The sequence below is a fragment of the Calliphora vicina genome, chromosome 2 (genome assembly GCF_958450345.1).
Source record: "Calliphora vicina chromosome 2, idCalVici1.1, whole genome shotgun sequence".
NCBI lineage: Eukaryota > Metazoa > Arthropoda > Insecta > Diptera > Calliphoridae > Calliphora > Calliphora vicina.
Window position 1 is genome coordinate 139,651,790 of NC_088781.1, and position 16,688 is coordinate 139,668,477.

The 16,688-nt window shown below is 27.2% G+C and overlaps 1 protein-coding gene across 1 annotated transcript in view; it reads right to left on the reverse strand.

Moving 5' to 3' along the window:
* DIP-zeta (Dpr-interacting protein zeta) overlaps positions 1-16,688 on the reverse strand; it is a 136,752-nt gene that overhangs the window by 26,735 nt on the left and 93,329 nt on the right. The window contains exon 6 of the mRNA XM_065500431.1: positions 16-166. Within this exon, the coding sequence (XP_065356503.1) occupies positions 16-166 (151 nt within the window). The remainder of the gene's footprint in view (positions 1-15; positions 167-16,688) is intronic.

Sequence of the window (16,688 nt, forward strand, 5' to 3'; positions counted from 1 at the left end):
AAAAAAAACACTCACTTGTATTTACTGGAATCATGTATAATTGGTCCTTCGCCTCTAGTCCAATAATTCAAAGAGGTAGGATGAGCCTCGGTAAAGCATTCGATTGTAACATTGAAACCTTCAGGGGCACCCACCAATTGATGTGGTATCAACAGCATGGGAGGGACTGAAATGAAAAAAATCATAAAAAACTTAAAAAGTTACCACTTTTTTTTATACAGAAAATAAAAAGGTTAAATACAACCCACAAACCACAATCCTTAAGCCTCAACTAATTTGATTAATTTCATTTAAATACACAACAACTGCCTAAAGGAAAATCTTTAAAAATTAAAAGAAAACTTTCTCCCCTTTTCGGGTTTTAAATAGTTTTCACCCTGGTTTTTAGTTAACTTAATAAGTATGATTATTTTTTCTTTTATCTCACATAAAATCTGGGAAATCAATTATGGAAATTACATTAAAAACATGCTAAAATTTATTTGTTCTCCAACTGCACCTTCAAAATGAAAAACATGTCATTCCCTATATCCTTCTATACAAAAAAAAAATAAAAGATTTGTATAAAACCTTTAGAAAAAAAAGCAAAAAACTTTTCTTAAGCAAAATAAGAACATCTTTTTTTTAAACAACTAAGTTTTATAAAATATTATTTTTTTGCTATCTTTACATTTACTTTTACTATAGCGCTGGCTTAAGGAACTTTTTGTCATGCTTAAAACTAGAATAAAAAGAAATTTTTCATTTAAATAAGCATCTTGATTTTTACATAATTCCTTACACATACTCGCTCCTATATTCATACTTCTACTGCGGGTTTTAAGTGAACTTTCTTCTGCTATTTCACTTTCTCTCTCTCTCTGTCGCCTTTTATTTAGGGACATTGTGGGAAGACAAAACCCTTAAAAAGAAACTCGTTTGCTGAAAGCTACAAAACAAATATTTCCTTTTCTTATAATTCATAAGTAAGTCTTAGCCTTATTTCTGTAGTGGGTATGATTCTTTTTTTTTTTGTGCTGATTGCTTTAGTTAAGTATAGGGTTGAGAGAAGAGAAAAACTCTTCAAAATTGTTATGAATAGTTTGAGAGGTGAAAATTAACCCTTTAAGTTCAGTTTCTAGTTCATTTCCTAGTTTAGTTCTTAGTTCAGTTTTTAGTGCAGTTCCAAGTTCAGTTCTTAGTTCAGTTCCTAGTTGAATTCCATGTCAAGTCAAGTCTTAATTTAAGTTTCATATTCATATTCAATTTCTAGTTCAGTTCAACATTCAGTATCATGTTCAATATCTAGTTAATTTCCTAGTTCAGCTCCATGTTCAGTTTCTAGTTCAGTTCCATTTCCAGTTTATAGTGCAATTCCAAGTTCTGTTCCAGTTTATAGTGCAGTTCCAAGTTGTGTTCCTAGTCAAGTTTTAAGTCTCAAGTCAAGTCTCAAATCAAGTCTCAAGTCAAGTCTCATGTCAAGTCTCAAGTCAAGTCTCAAGTCAAGTCACAAGTCAAGTCTCAAGTCTCAAATCAAGTCTCAAGTCAAGTCTAAAGTCAAGTCTTAAGTCAAGTCTCAAGTCAAGTCTCAAGTCAAGTCTCAAGTCAAGTCTAAAGTCAAGTCTAAAGTCAAGTCTAAAGTCAAGTCTAAAGTCAAGTCTACAGTCAAGTCTAAAGTCAAGTCTAAAGTCAAGTCTAAAGTCAAGTCTAAAGTCAAGTCTAAAGTCAAGTCTAAAGTCAAGTCTAAAGTCAAGTCTAAAGTCAAGTCTAAAGTCAAGTCTAAAGTCAAGTCAAGTTTTAAGTCTCAAGTCTAAAGTCAAGTCAAGTTTTAAGTCTCAAGTCAAGTCTCAAATCAAGTCTCAAGTCTCAAGTCAAGTCTCAAGTCAATTCTCAAGTCAAGTCTCATGTCAAGTCTCAAGTCAAGTCTCAAGTCAAGTCACAAGTCAAGTCTCAAGTCTCAAATCAAGTCTAAAGTCAAGTCTTAAGTCAAGTCTCAAGTCAAGTCTCAAGTCAAGTCTCAAGTCAAGTCTCAAGTCAAGTCACAAGTCAAGTCTCAAGTCTCAAATCAAGTCTCAAGTCAAGTCTAAAGTCAAGTCTTAAGTCAAGTCACAAGTCAAGTCTCAAGTCAAGTCTCAAGTCAAGTCTCAAGTCAAGTCTAAAGTCAAGTCTAAAGTCAAGTCTAAAGTCAAGTCTTAAGTCAAGTCTCAAGTCAAGTCTCAAGTCAAGTCTCAAGTCAAGTCTCAAGTCAAGTCTCAAGTCAAGTCTCAAATCAAGTCTCAAGTCAAGTCTAAAGTCAAGTCTTAAGTCAAGTCTCAAGTCAAGTCTCAAGTCAAGTCTCAAGTCAAGTCTCAAGTCAAGTCTCAAGTCAAGTCTCAAGTCAAGTCTCAAGTCAAGTCTCAAGTCAAGTCTCAAGTCAAGTCTCAAGTCAAGTCTCAAGTCAAGTCTAAAGTCAAGTCTAAAGTCAAGTCTTAAGTCAAGTCTCAAGTCTCAAGTCAAGTCTCAAGTCAAGTCTCAAGTCAAGTCTCAATTCTTAGTTCAATTTCCTGGTTCAGTTCCTAGTTCAGTTCGAGGTTCAGTTCATCAGTTCAGTTCCTAGTTCAGTTCCTAGTTCAGTTCCTAGTTCATTTCCTAGTTCATTTCCTATCCTATTCGGTTCCATGTTCAGTTCTAGTTCAGTTCCTAGTTCAGTTCCTAGTTCATTTCCTAGTTTATTTCCTATCCTATTCGGTTCAATGTTCAGTTCCATGTTCAGTTCTACTTCAGTTCCTAGTTCAGTTCCTAGTTCAGTTCCATGTTTAGTTCCTAGTTTATTTCCTATCCTATTCGGTTCCATGTTCAGTTCCTAGTTCAGTTCATAGTTCAGTTCCTAGTTCAGTTCCTTGTTCAGTTCCTAGTTCAGTTCCTAGTTCAGTTCCTAGTTCAGTTCTAGTTTAGTTCCTAGTTTAGTTAATAGTTCAGTTAGTAGTTCAGTTTCTAGTTCAGTTCCTCTGTTCAGTTCCAAGTTCAGTTCCAAGTTCAGTTCCAAGTTCAGTTCCAAGTTCAGTTCCAAGTTCAGTTCCAAGTTCAGTTCCTAGTTCAGTTCCTTGTTTAGTTCCATGTTTAGTTCCAAGTTCAGTTCCTAAGTAGTTAATTTCCTATCCTATTCGGTTCAATGTTCAGTTTCATGTTCAGTTCTAGTTCAGTTCCAAGTTCAGTTCCAAGTTCAGTTCCAAGTTCAGTTCCAAGTTCAGTTCCTAGTTCAGTTCCTAGTTCATTTTCTAGTTCATTTTCTAGTTTATTTCCTATCCTATTCAATTCAATGTTCTGTTCCATGTAAAGTTCCATGATCAGTTCTAAATCAGTTCCTTGTTCAGTTCCTAGTTCATTTACTATCCTATTCCATTTAATGTTCAATTCAATGTAAAGTTCCATGTTCAGCTATAGATCAGTTCCTAGTTCAGTTCCTAGATCACTTCATCAGTTCAGTTCCTAGTTCGTTTCCTAGTTTATTTCCTATCCTATTCAGTTCAATGTTCAGTTCCATGTTCAGTTCTAGTTCAGCTCTATGTTCACGTATGAACTGGATCTAAATCAAATTGTTTGATTTTCCTCATATTTTGTTTCCTCCTAAAAGGTTTAATAATTCAGTCCTTAAGAGGCAATGGAATGCTTATTGCTTTGCAAAAAACTTTTTAATACAAAACCGGCTGAAGTGTGGGAAAACCACAAAAATTAAAAAAAATCTTCACTATAAATCCAGAAAAACAAAACGGGTGGTAATTATTATTATTTTTATAAAAAGCATAAGTAGGTATTCATGGTTAAAAACAAAAAACGGTGTGATATTTCTGCATCATATGATTCTTAATTAAAAAATGAATTTGTCACCTACAAGCAGCGCCATCATCGTCATCATCAACAACTTCTTCCTCTACAACTTGAGAAAAGAACTGTTACAAACAACCATCAACCCCTTTTCAAATCTTTAACCATAAAATATTAATGAATGACTTAAAAAATGTTGGAATAAGGATTATTTATTTTTTTTTTCATTCATTGTTGTTTTTATGCTGCCTCAGGTATTGTGTAAAAATACTTTTGTTTATTACGAGTTATTTTCCGTGAATTTTTTATGCTTTTTTTCTCGTTTTTTGTCATTAACTTTATTACCTGTTTAAAAATGGTTTGACAACAAGGACAATTATAAAGTACTAATACTGCGATGGGGTAGAAAAAACGATGGACAATAATGTTAAATGCTTTCAATGATGTTGTCCAACGAAACTTATTAACAAAATGAAATTCTGTTTTGGGGACTTTTGTTTTACAGCTATCTACTATGGAGTGATATATTTTGCAGTCAACATTCTTCTAATTACCCTGCTGCAGTGTTCAGAAAAAAGGGTTTTATTATAATTTCTGTTGGTTATTTTTTTTTAGGTTTTTTGTGTAAATTACAAATTTATTGTTAAGTGAGTTTAAATGTTGTTCAGTTGTCCTTTTTTGCCGTTGTTGAGTCCATGACCAGTGGAAAGGAAAGTGTAGTTGTATTCATGTTTATTATTTTATGATTTTATTAATATTAAAATGCTGTATAATCAGTGTAGGTAGATTATTTACTTAATGAAATGATTGCTCGAGAGAATTTTTATAAATTAACGCAACAAAAAATACAAAAATTAACAATTCAAAATAATTTCTGTTGTTTAAAGGAGAGTGGTTAAGGTAAAAAAAGAGGAGATGATTTTATATAAAAAATCATTAAGCAGAATTATAAATAATGGAAAATTATTCATCATGGAGGTGAGCAATTAAGTTTGCTTTCAAAAGAACCTATTTTTAAGGGGAAGAAGTTAGGAGCTTCTAAAAATCCAAATAAATAAATTTATCATTTGCTAGTAAGTACTAGCTTTAGTAAGGAAGCTTTCCCTCAGGGGCCTACAACAAAATTTAGAGCCTTTATATTTACATGAAATTTAAAAACTAGGGGCCCTAAAGAGGTTCATTTGACCACTTTTGAATAGTTCGTATGTCTTTTATTTTCAAATCAATCTAATCTTTTAATTAACTTAGAAAACCAATCCCACAACATATTCCTCAAATTAATAACAATATTTTCATTGCAGTTTATACAAAGTTGTTGGTTTTTTTCTCAATTATTAGTTTTTCTCCCCCCCATTTATTTAGTTTTTTGTGCTATTGTTTGTTCGAATTTATCAATTTTTATAAGCACTATTTGTTTGCTTTTCAAAATCTTTTCTTTTATTTTCTACTATTTCTACTGTGTTCTGTTTTTGTTTTGTTTTGGTTTTAACCACATTTTGTTTTCTTCTACAAAAACTCTAAGGATCTTCTTCATTTTGTTTATGTATGAATATCTGTGTCTATGTGTATTTTGTAGAAATGTTAGTCTGTTAGTATTTGCTTCAATGACTTTGATTTGTGGTTGTTTGTGTTCTCGTTTGTTTTTGTTACTCTTTCCCTGTTGTCTCGCCTTTCGCCTCTCATCCTTGTCCTGCTCTCCTAGTTCTCGCATTGTTTATGTTTGTGTTGTATTAGTTCCTTGTATAGACCAACAACACAATTGTTTATTTGTTTGTTTATCTACTTATTGCTATTGTTGTTTTTATTTTTTTTTCTAGTTTCTTGTATACAGAATAGTTGTTATAATAGTATGTAGAAGAACTATAGGAAAACATGATAATATACTACAATACTAACCATCTATGTATGCACGAAAATGTATGTTTAAACAGAGTAAATGTTATATTTCAAATTCATTTGTAATTAATTTCTAACAATAGATAGTAAAATTAGGAAACAAAATTCACAAATTAGTAGGTTTGTGATAGCGATCGTTTCAGATTCGAACACTTTATGCGAAAGAAACCAATCACTTTAAAATGGCGTTAAACAAAGTTAAGTAAGCTGTCATATCAAGATCACTTACTAGTGTTTGACTACTAAATCCAACTTGTGCTATTGAAGTATCTAATAAAGTCACTCAGGCCAGTTTCCTATACCTGACATACATACATAGGTCCTCCAGTATGAGTTTGCATTTGTGATTACAGTTTGTTTGTAATGTGACAGACTGTATTCTCTTTTCAATGTCCGTGCTGAAATAATAGTCACCGAAATTGAATCCAAATCTAGCGATCGTTTAAAAACATATTAACACCGTCACAAGCCACAAAAATTCTCTCCGATTAATAAGTTATAAACTACGCAATGTTTTGCACAGCCATAAAGTATTTTTACACATAAATATTATTTTTACTCAAAAATATTATTTTACGCAAAAATAGTATTTTTAAACAAAAGTGGTATTTTTACAACAAAAATGGTATTTTTACGCAAAAATTGTAGTTTTACGTATTTTTAAACAAAAATAGTATTTTTACACAAAAATTGTATTTTTACCAAAAATAGTATTTTTACGCAAAAATTTTAGTTTTACACAAAAATAGTATTTTTACACATAAATATTATTTTTACTCAAAAATATTATTTTACGCAAAAATAGTATTTTTAAACAAAAGTGGTATTTTTACAACAAAAATGGTATTTTTACACAAAAATTGTATTTTTACACAAAAATTATATTTTTAAGTATTTTTACGCAAAAATGGTATTTTTACGTATTTTTAAACAAAAATAGTAATTTTACTCAAAAATAGTATTTTTACACAAAAATAGTATTTTTTTTACACAAAAATAGTATTTTTTTTACACACAAATAGTATTTTTTTTTACACAAAAATAGTATATTATATTTTGTGTAAATATTTTTACACAAAAATATTTTATTTTTACCAAAAAATAGTATTTTTAAACAAAAAGAGTATATAATAAACAAAGTTGTATTTTACACAAAACTAAAATTTTTCATAAAAACAAATGTTTAAACATGACAAAAAGTTTCTTACACTAAAATATAATTTGTACACAAACATAGTTTTGTAAGCTAACATATAACTTATTACACAAAAATGTTTTTTTTTTTTTTAAATTTACCCAAGCATCAAATTTTAACGCAAAAGCATTTTAAGGGCACTGCTATACGTTCAATATATATTGCGATATTTGGATCGCGATCCATTGTAATGGATCACGCAAAATTAGGTTATTCTGCGATTTGGATCGCGATCCATCAATTCTGCATGCTACACGTTCAATAAATATCGCGATACTGGATCGCGGTCAATATATATTGAACGTGTAGCAGTGCCCTAAGCATTTTAGATTAAAAACATATGGTCAATTCACATGTCATATTGTCATGACATGTCCTAATATTTCACGACTCGTCGGCTCGACTTAACCGACTCTTAGGAGTTCGGCGCAGGTCTCTGCTGGTTGTTTACGATAACACAATAAACATAGCATGCAGAGTAGTATTATTTTAGGACATTTTTTGCTTGAAAGGCAATAACAACATCTTCAAATATGACAATATGACCTATCACGATCTTGTAAATTGATCAATAATTTTTAACCAAAAGAGTAGTATTTTTACCCATAAATAATATTTTGAGATTTTTGGTAATTATTTGAACTTTTTTATTTTGTATAATTTGAAAGTAAATTTGACTCAAGTTAATTTTTGCAATAATTCAAAGAATATCAATGTAAATTAATTTTAGACAATTGGCTATTTGGATGTATTTTCTACCTTAAATAAAATGTTTATCAAAAATTCGTATTTTTACACTAAAGTTTTAAAAGGTAATTGTAAATTACAGCTAATTTCATCATAAATTAATTTATTAATAAAATTCTCAAAAGTTACAGATAAGTTTGCAAAGGTTGTATTTAATTATATTTTAAATTTTGTGGATTTTAAATTATTGAAATTAATTATTTCTTTATAGAGGCACGTTATTTATGGTTATATTGGTAATCGTATTTTAGCGGTAACGATAATTGCATATATTTTGCTAACGTTAGTTTAGCTGAAATGGTATTTAATGTTGTATTTTTTTACAAAAATTGTAATTTTATACAAAAATTTAAATTTTACACAAAATTTTGAATTTTACACAAAAGTTGTTACTTTTTTTCTTCAAAAATATTAACTTTTTTTATTATACACAAAATTGTAATTTGACACTAAGTTGTAATTTTACACAAAATTGTATTTTTTTTAGAAAAATTGTAATATTACACAAAAATTGTAATTTTATAAAGAAATTTTTATTATACACAAAAATTTAAATTTTACACAAAATTGTAATTTTACACAAAAACGGTAATTTTACACAAAAATTGTAATTTTACACAAAAACGGTAATATTACACAAAAATTTTAATTTACACAAAAATTTAAATTTTACACAAAAATTTAAATTTTACACTAAAATATATTTTTTTACAAAAATATTTTATTTTTACAGCAAAATAGATTTAATTTTTGCACAAAAATACTATTTTTACATAGAAGTACAACATTTGCTCAAAAAAATAATATTTATAACATAATTCAAAAATGTATTTTTTTTATTATACACAAAATTTTAATTTTACACAAAAATTGTAATCTTACACAAACATTTTAATTTTATAAAGAAATTTTTATTTTACACAAAAATTTTAATTTTACACAAAATTGTAATTTTACACAAAAATTTTAATTTTACACAAAAGTTGTATTTTTACACTAAAATATAATTTTTTACAAAAATATTTTATTTTTACAGGAAAATAGATTTAATTTTTTCACAAAAATACTATTTTTAGATAGAAGTACAACATTTACTCAAAAAAATAATATTTATAACACAATTCATATACATAAATAAGAAGACATTTTATTTAAGAAAAAAAAATAGAAGTTACTAATTTTACACAATGTATATGTAGACTGTTATTATATAGATAGAAATGGTTTTACACAATTCAATTTAATTTTTTTTTCTTGAATTTAAAAAACTGTTTAAATTATTCTCTGTCTAACTGTACTATTTTGTTTACGAATACATAGTAGAATTGTGAATTGTGTTAAAACTTATCTTTTTATATTAAAGTTGAAATTCTTAAACATTTATAAGGATGCCTGAGTATTGCATATTGTATGCTTGAATGTATAGTAAATGTGTGTTTTATAAAGTGATGAATGTGATGCATATGTAATGTGGTACATTTACAATGTAGTTTTCAACATATGAATGTATGTATGTGTTGTAAGTAAGGATTCCTTCTAACTACACAACATATTAGATAACATTTCAACACATCATTATCATACCATCATACAGTTACACATAAATTCTCATACATAAGTCAGGGTATGTTAAGCAGTTGTTTATTGTAATAGTTCTTTCTGCATAAACCAATACAAACATATTTACACAACATCCTTTACTACAATACTATTTACCATACATATGAGAATATACGAGTATAAATAAGTGTTTGTTTATTAGTTTACATTGTTCTATTCATAGTACAACAAGTAAAATCTGTTGAAAATCAATTTGTATATGGTTGAGCAATTGTTTTGAAGTAAAGATTTCTTGTTATAATTCATTCCTGACAAAATAACTAGAAACTCATCTTGTTTATTTTTTTATTCTCTTTTCAAAATAAAAAAAAAATCAAATCTTCTTAAGCTTTTTTTTGCCTTATTTATGATTTTTAAGCTTTATAGCTAGCTATTGATATACAAATCTTTAGCACTTGATTTAACAAACTACAACTACTTGACCATTTAAGAAAATTTTGTGGTAAATCCTTAAGGGTTTCTTGTATCTTCAATAGTTGTATGGGAAATTGTATATTTTCCTTAGCTAAATGTCCTTTTTTTTACAAAACAATTTTTTTTCGTTTCCTTTTTTTTCTTTGTTAAATACAATGACCATTTGCTTGGCTTGTCAAGCTGTAGAAAGCCACTTAAACGTTTGATTTAAATTACAATTGAAGCTTTGCTAAAAAGGAGCTGAATAAAGAGAAAAAAGGTACAATAATAAAATAAATAAACTAAGGAGAAAATAAAATAAGTACGGGTTTGCTTTAAGTGTTGAACAAGGTGTTGAGACATTTTATTGTTTAACCCTGCAAAGGATGTTAAGGCTTGTTTTAAGCATTTTTAAAAAGAGCAATGGTTTTTTATTATTTTTGTCACAAAGTTCTTGATGATGAATTTAATTAGCTTGACGAATTCACTGGTAACAAAGGAAGTACTTGTAATTAAAATTTAGTACAAAATGTTTTAAGTGTTTGTGGAGAATCTATTGAATACTTTGAATTAATTTAATCTTTGTTCGAATATATTGCTTTGAAACCTAATAAAATAAGAGAAAATTAAAAAATTTTCTTAAAAATTCAAAGAGAAAATGAATGAAATCCAAGCAAATTAATAATTTTACACAAAAAGCAATATTTTAATACACAGTTATAACAATTTGGTAAAGATATTTGGTCAATTCACAAGGTCTGCTATCAGTCATATTGTCATGATGTCCTAACATTTCATGATTCGGCGGCTCTGCTTAACCGACTCTTAGGTGTTCGGCGTAGGTGTCTGCTGGTTGGTTACGATAACACAATAAACATAGCATACAGAGTAGTATTATTTTAAGACATTTTTTTCTTGAAAAGCATTAAAAACCATTGTGAATTATTAGGACATTATGACAATATGACATGATAAGAGACCTTGTGAATTGTCCAATTGTATTTTTACTCAAAAATAATATTTCTAAACAAAAGTTGTGATTTTTTTTAAATGTATTTTTACACAAATATAAAATTTTACACAAACGTAAATTTTTTACCCCAAAGATACTATTTACCATTGAAATTTACATAAAGTACAAGTACAATAATTGTATTTGGAAACAAATTTCGATTACCGTTATTTTAAAACGTTACCGGAATATTTGAAAATGCTGCTACCTCCAAAAACCATTACTCTATAAATAATTTTAGATTTCGAAAATATAAAGTTTTGTTTTAAATAATAGAGTTTATTGAAATAGTTAAGATGTAATTTAGTACCAACATGGTCAATTTCTGAAAATTTAAATTTGCATTAAAATACCGCAACCTAATTACGCCAAAATAGCGTTACAGGAATAATCCAAATTAGCATTAAGTTACTTTATAACCGTTTCCAATGAGTGCCTATCTTGATTTTTACATAAAAATTATATTTCACGCAAAAATAACTTTTTACACAAAAATAGTATTTTTACACAAAAATAGTATTTTTACACAAAAATAGTATTTTTACACAAAAATAGTATTTACACAAAAATTTGATTTTACACAAAAATAGTATTTACACAAAAATTTGATTTTACACACAAATTTGATTTTTACACAAAAATTTTATTTTAACACAAAAATTTTATTTTTACACAAAAATTTTATTTTTACACAAAAATTGTATTTTTACACAAAAATTGTATTTTTACAAAAAAATTGTATTTTTACACAAAAATTGTATTTTTACACAAAAATAGTATTTTTACACAAAAACTGTATTTATACACAAAAACTGTATTTATACACAAAAATAGTATTTTTTTTATTTATTTAATAGATAATATATAATGATTACAAAAATTTAATCATAAGAAATAATAATTATCTATATATGGCTTAACTTATTAGTTGTTAGCCAGATAGGCAAATACGAAATTAAGTTTAAATTTAAAATATAATAGGGGAGATTTATAAAACTGTTTAATATTAATATTATTCAAATTCACACAAAAATAGTATTTTTACACAAAATAGTATTTTTACACAAAAATATTATTTTTACACAAAAGTAGTATTTTTACACAAAAATTTAGTTTTTACATAAAAATTTTGTTTTTTGAATTGTATTACAGAATTTATATTTGCACACAAAAATTCGATTTTAACACTAACATTTTGTTTTTACACAAAAGTTTTATTTTTATATAAAAATTATATTGAAATACAAAAATTGTGTATTTACATAAAAAAAAATTAAATTTTGAGGTTTTTTTAAAATAAAAAAAATAGAAAATCAACAGCTTTTGTTATACTTATTTGCTTTTAATTGCTTGGTTTTATTAAAAATGTTTGTTTATTTATGACAGAAATTATATTTGTACACAAAAATTGTATTTTTACTACAAAAATGTATTTTTAGTCAACACAAATATGTACTCAAAAGTTGTAATTTTACACAACACTTTCAATTTTCCACAAAAAATTTGTATTTTTGGTCAAAAAATTAATTTTTACTCAAAACTTTTATTTTACTAAAAATTTTTGTTTTTTTTTATATTACAGAAATTATATTTGTACACAAAAATTGTATTTTTACTACAAAAATGTATTTTTACTCAAAACACATATGTTATTCAAAAGTTGTAATTTTAGACAACACTTCCAATTTTACACAAAAAATTAATTTTTACACAAAATTTTTATTTTACTAAAAATTTTAATTTTACACAAAAATAAAATTTTTATACAGGAATTTATATAATGGAATTTTTTTTTCGCAGAAAATGTATTTTTATAAAAAAAAAATTATTTCTAAACAACAATTTTATTTGTTAAAATACAAATTTTACATGAAAATTCTATTTTTACATGAAAATTCTATTTTTACATGAAAATTCTATTTTTACCCAAAAATAAAATTTTTACACAGCAATGCAAGGTTTGTATTTTTACGCAATATTAATTTTAAACAAAAATTAAATTACAAGAAAATATTATTAGAACATTTTAAAAAAAGACTTATTTTATAACAAACAAACAAAAAGTGAACCAATATTTATCACACCAGACGATTCTATAAGGTTTGCAAATGACAGAAATTCGAAGTTTGTGTTTGCGAAGTAAACAGTTACAGAATTTACTATAAGCCATGGAACTGTATATTCCTAGGAAACTCATGAATACTCTTGACTGTTTTTACGGCATAATTCGTTAGTGGTTTTTGAGAAATTTTAAATGAGCCCCAAATTCTTCTGGATGGACACGTAAGCAAGTAAAATTTGTATTTCTGGGGCAATAATTCACGTATCATGCAAAAACACCCATTACTTCCAACTCTCAAAGAGATTAATCGACAAAAACGAAAACTCGTGGATTACTGATGTCTGTTTTAATGGAATAATTCTTCAGTGCTTTTTTCAAAATTTTTCCATAGCCCCATATTCATCTGAACAGATATGTAAACAAACAAAATATGCAATTGTGAGAAACTGGGAATTCATGTGTTGTTCCAAACCTTCTTAAACATACCACAGCGTAATAACTTATCTCTTGTAGTATAAAAATCAGGTGAAAGGGGACGACTCCCATTCTTCTGTAAATCGAGTAGATTCTTTTTTTCAACAACAAAAAATTTATAACTTGAAGTACGCAGATCGCTTGAATTTGTACTGAATTGTTTGCTCAAAAGAAAGACTAATAAATCATATAATTTATATTTAAAGAACACTAAAATATGGTAATTATTTTTAAAACTATACTCGAATTTGGCTTAGAGGACAGGGTGATCATCTTTAAAAAAGGATGAAAAAAAACTAAAAGGTTTAAATTAACATTTTAAAAAATATGAAATTACGTGGTTTTTCTTTAAACTTATAAAACATCGATATTTTGTGACAGCTTTTGCACCACTTTGTAGTAAGTAGGAATAATACAAATACATTTTCGCAGGTCCTACATATTTGTTGGTTTCTTAAAAATTGTTGCTGATTTAATCTGTTTTTTGTTTGTTTTACACGTGTTTAAATTTGTGTCTATTTCCTTCATTTCTCCTTGAGAAGGGTTGCAAAACTCCTTCCATGAATAATTTATGTATATTTCTATTAAACAATTATTACCTTATACTAAAGGGTTAAACACACCGACAATATTACTTAAATATTTACTATTGCTTCACTCTACTACCATTATTTGGTCTCCCTCCACTGGCACATGACCGTTTTAACAATTGACACTGTCATTTCCTGATTTCGTTAACGTTTCTTTAGATGGTAGTTAAGTGTGTCAGACAGTCAGTGTCCTGCGTGAGTATTTGTCTACAAATTACACGTCCTTTCTTTCCTTCTTTGTGTAACCAACTCATTGTTACTCTCATCAGTTCGCACTTAAATATTGAATCATTGTTGTAATGGAGTGATTATTAGAGAGTGTTTGTAGTTGATGGTGAATGGATGGATGGTTGGATGTTTGGATGGATGATGAAGTACAAGTATTTGCTAAAGAAATTTCCTTTAGCTAATTTGTAAGCGCATAAAGAGATTTAATGAACCATCATCATTTGCTGGTAAAAAATAAAATTAAGTAGGATTTTTTTATTTTGGAGAAGAAGGAAGGTAGGTAAGGTGGGAAAGGGTGTAGGAGTTAAATTTTTGTTTTATTTTACAGGTATACAGGACTAATTTTTAATTGAATGTGAATATAATGAATGATTTTTATAGCATTTTTAAAGTACTAAAGAGAATGAGGTTACAATAGTTATAGCATTTTTATATATTTGAATTGGTTTTGCTTGGTCTAGTCTTGAAATTATTTTGATTTCTATGGACAGTTTTAGAGTTAGAAAGGTTTTTCCAATGACTGTCAATATGAAGCAGCAATTGCGCAGCAGTTGCTCATAATTCATTTTTGATATTTGGATATTTATTTATTCATTTGTCACATCTGATGAATTTGTTCACATCTGATGATGTGAACAGATTTTAATCATTTAGAGCTTGTTTTGTTTGGAACTGTTTTCTATACGTGTGGAAAAAAATAACAGCATAGCTGCATTTTCCAATTTTTCATAAAGTTTAAAAAAAACAAAAATTTCGAAATTTTGCATAAAAAAACATATTTTTTTTGCGATAAAAATGTTTTTGTCTTTATTAAAGATAATTTTATTGTGGAACTTCGCTTTTTTAAGCTTATTCAATAAACTGAACTGTTTTTGAGTTACGTGAATATATGTATGTTGTGAAACCTCCTCCATTTTCTTTGTTGTTACTGATTGTTCAGATGCCATGGTCTTCTTGGTATCTTTAATGCTCTTTATTACAGACACTTTATTAGGAAATATTTATTTTTAATTACTTTTTTTAAATTATTTGACTTCTGTCAGTGATTTTGTTAACAATGCCTATTGGTTTTCTATAAAATTTGAATAAAAATTTTATATTCGGCTGCGTCGAATTATTTTAATTTTTCACCCTCGATATAAAACGTTATTCGATCCAAAAAGCTACACTTTCGATTTAAATTTTGACAGCCTTTCATTAGCTTGCTTTTCAAAAACGCCTGCGTCAAGTTTATTTTTATAATTATCATTGGCGTTTCAAATGTGCAAACGTGTTTTCAGAATTATTCTGATTTCTATATTTTTATTATCGTCATATGCATGCATCATTTCTTTATAACAATGACGTATACATACTATTTAAATGAAATAAATATTGATCATACGCCCAGCCTAATTATTAAATTTGCTCCCAAAAATATGCTACATATTTACTGCTCAAAAGCTAATGTCGACAGTAAGCGTATACTTAATATTTGGAATTAAATAATAATCATACGTATCAAACAATCTATATTAATGCGCTGAAAAGTATGCTACTAATTTAGTGTCAAATTATTTATGCATATTACTGATAACCAGGGCAACCAAAAATATGCACTTAAAAACGAAAAATATGCTATAACATATAAAAAATATGCACTTAAAAATAGTTGGTTATTGTTTGATTTCAACATTTCATTAAAAAAATATATATGAAGTAAATAAAATATTGAGCTCATAAATTAAAATTGGTTATTATAGAATTAAATTTCGATTTTAGTGAATTTGGCACTACATGAAAATAGTTTGATTCAATTCATTTTATTATATTTAGCAATAAATTGCTATGTGTTTACTTAAGTTTTAAAATCTTTGTTTTGGATTTCCGAGTTTCTTAGACAGTCTTAATCAATTGATTTGTCTCATCTTTTAAACTGCATAATACTTCAAACTTTTTTTGGTAATTAGTGGCATAATATTTTACCTTCTCAATCCATGTGTCCCAATGTTTATAGGATCCCTACTGAGGATGTACCCAATCAATTTCTCGAAATGTTTCTATTCTATATGAAGCTTTAAAAACTTTTTTACCATTTAAATAATGTTTCAAAAATGAAGAGCCTGTGTCATTTTATGGTAAAAATTGCAATGGATTTTGGAGCATTCATCATATATCTAGATTAATATCTGAATACGGCTTCTAAAATTTAAATAGAATTATTATAAAAATATAAAAAAAACTTTTTATTCAAGTTTTATCATTGGGACTCAATATTCCCATGTTTCTTCCTGTATCGTCTATCGATATCCACGTATATTGTTTTTAATGATTTCTTAATAACTTTTTTTACAAGTTATGTAAGTACATATATCAATGGGGTTCGAACGCGAAATTTTCGATGGATCTTAATATTCTGAACATTTGTTGAATACTTACTAAATTTTATATTAGTGGTAAACTATTAATGCTCAACCATAACTGTCTCAAGCTGCCTTAAATTCCTTCTTTTAAATGTATCCAAAAATTTGTTATCAAGTTGCCCATAATAACATACAATTTTGGAATTTTCTTTTAATTTTTTACGTATTTTTACTATTTGTTAAATTTTAATATTTGTGTGTGTATATTTTTAATTTAATTGAATTATATGGAAACTAAGCACCCTTAGGTCAATGAAAATTCTATGAAGATAAGTCGATTATGGGT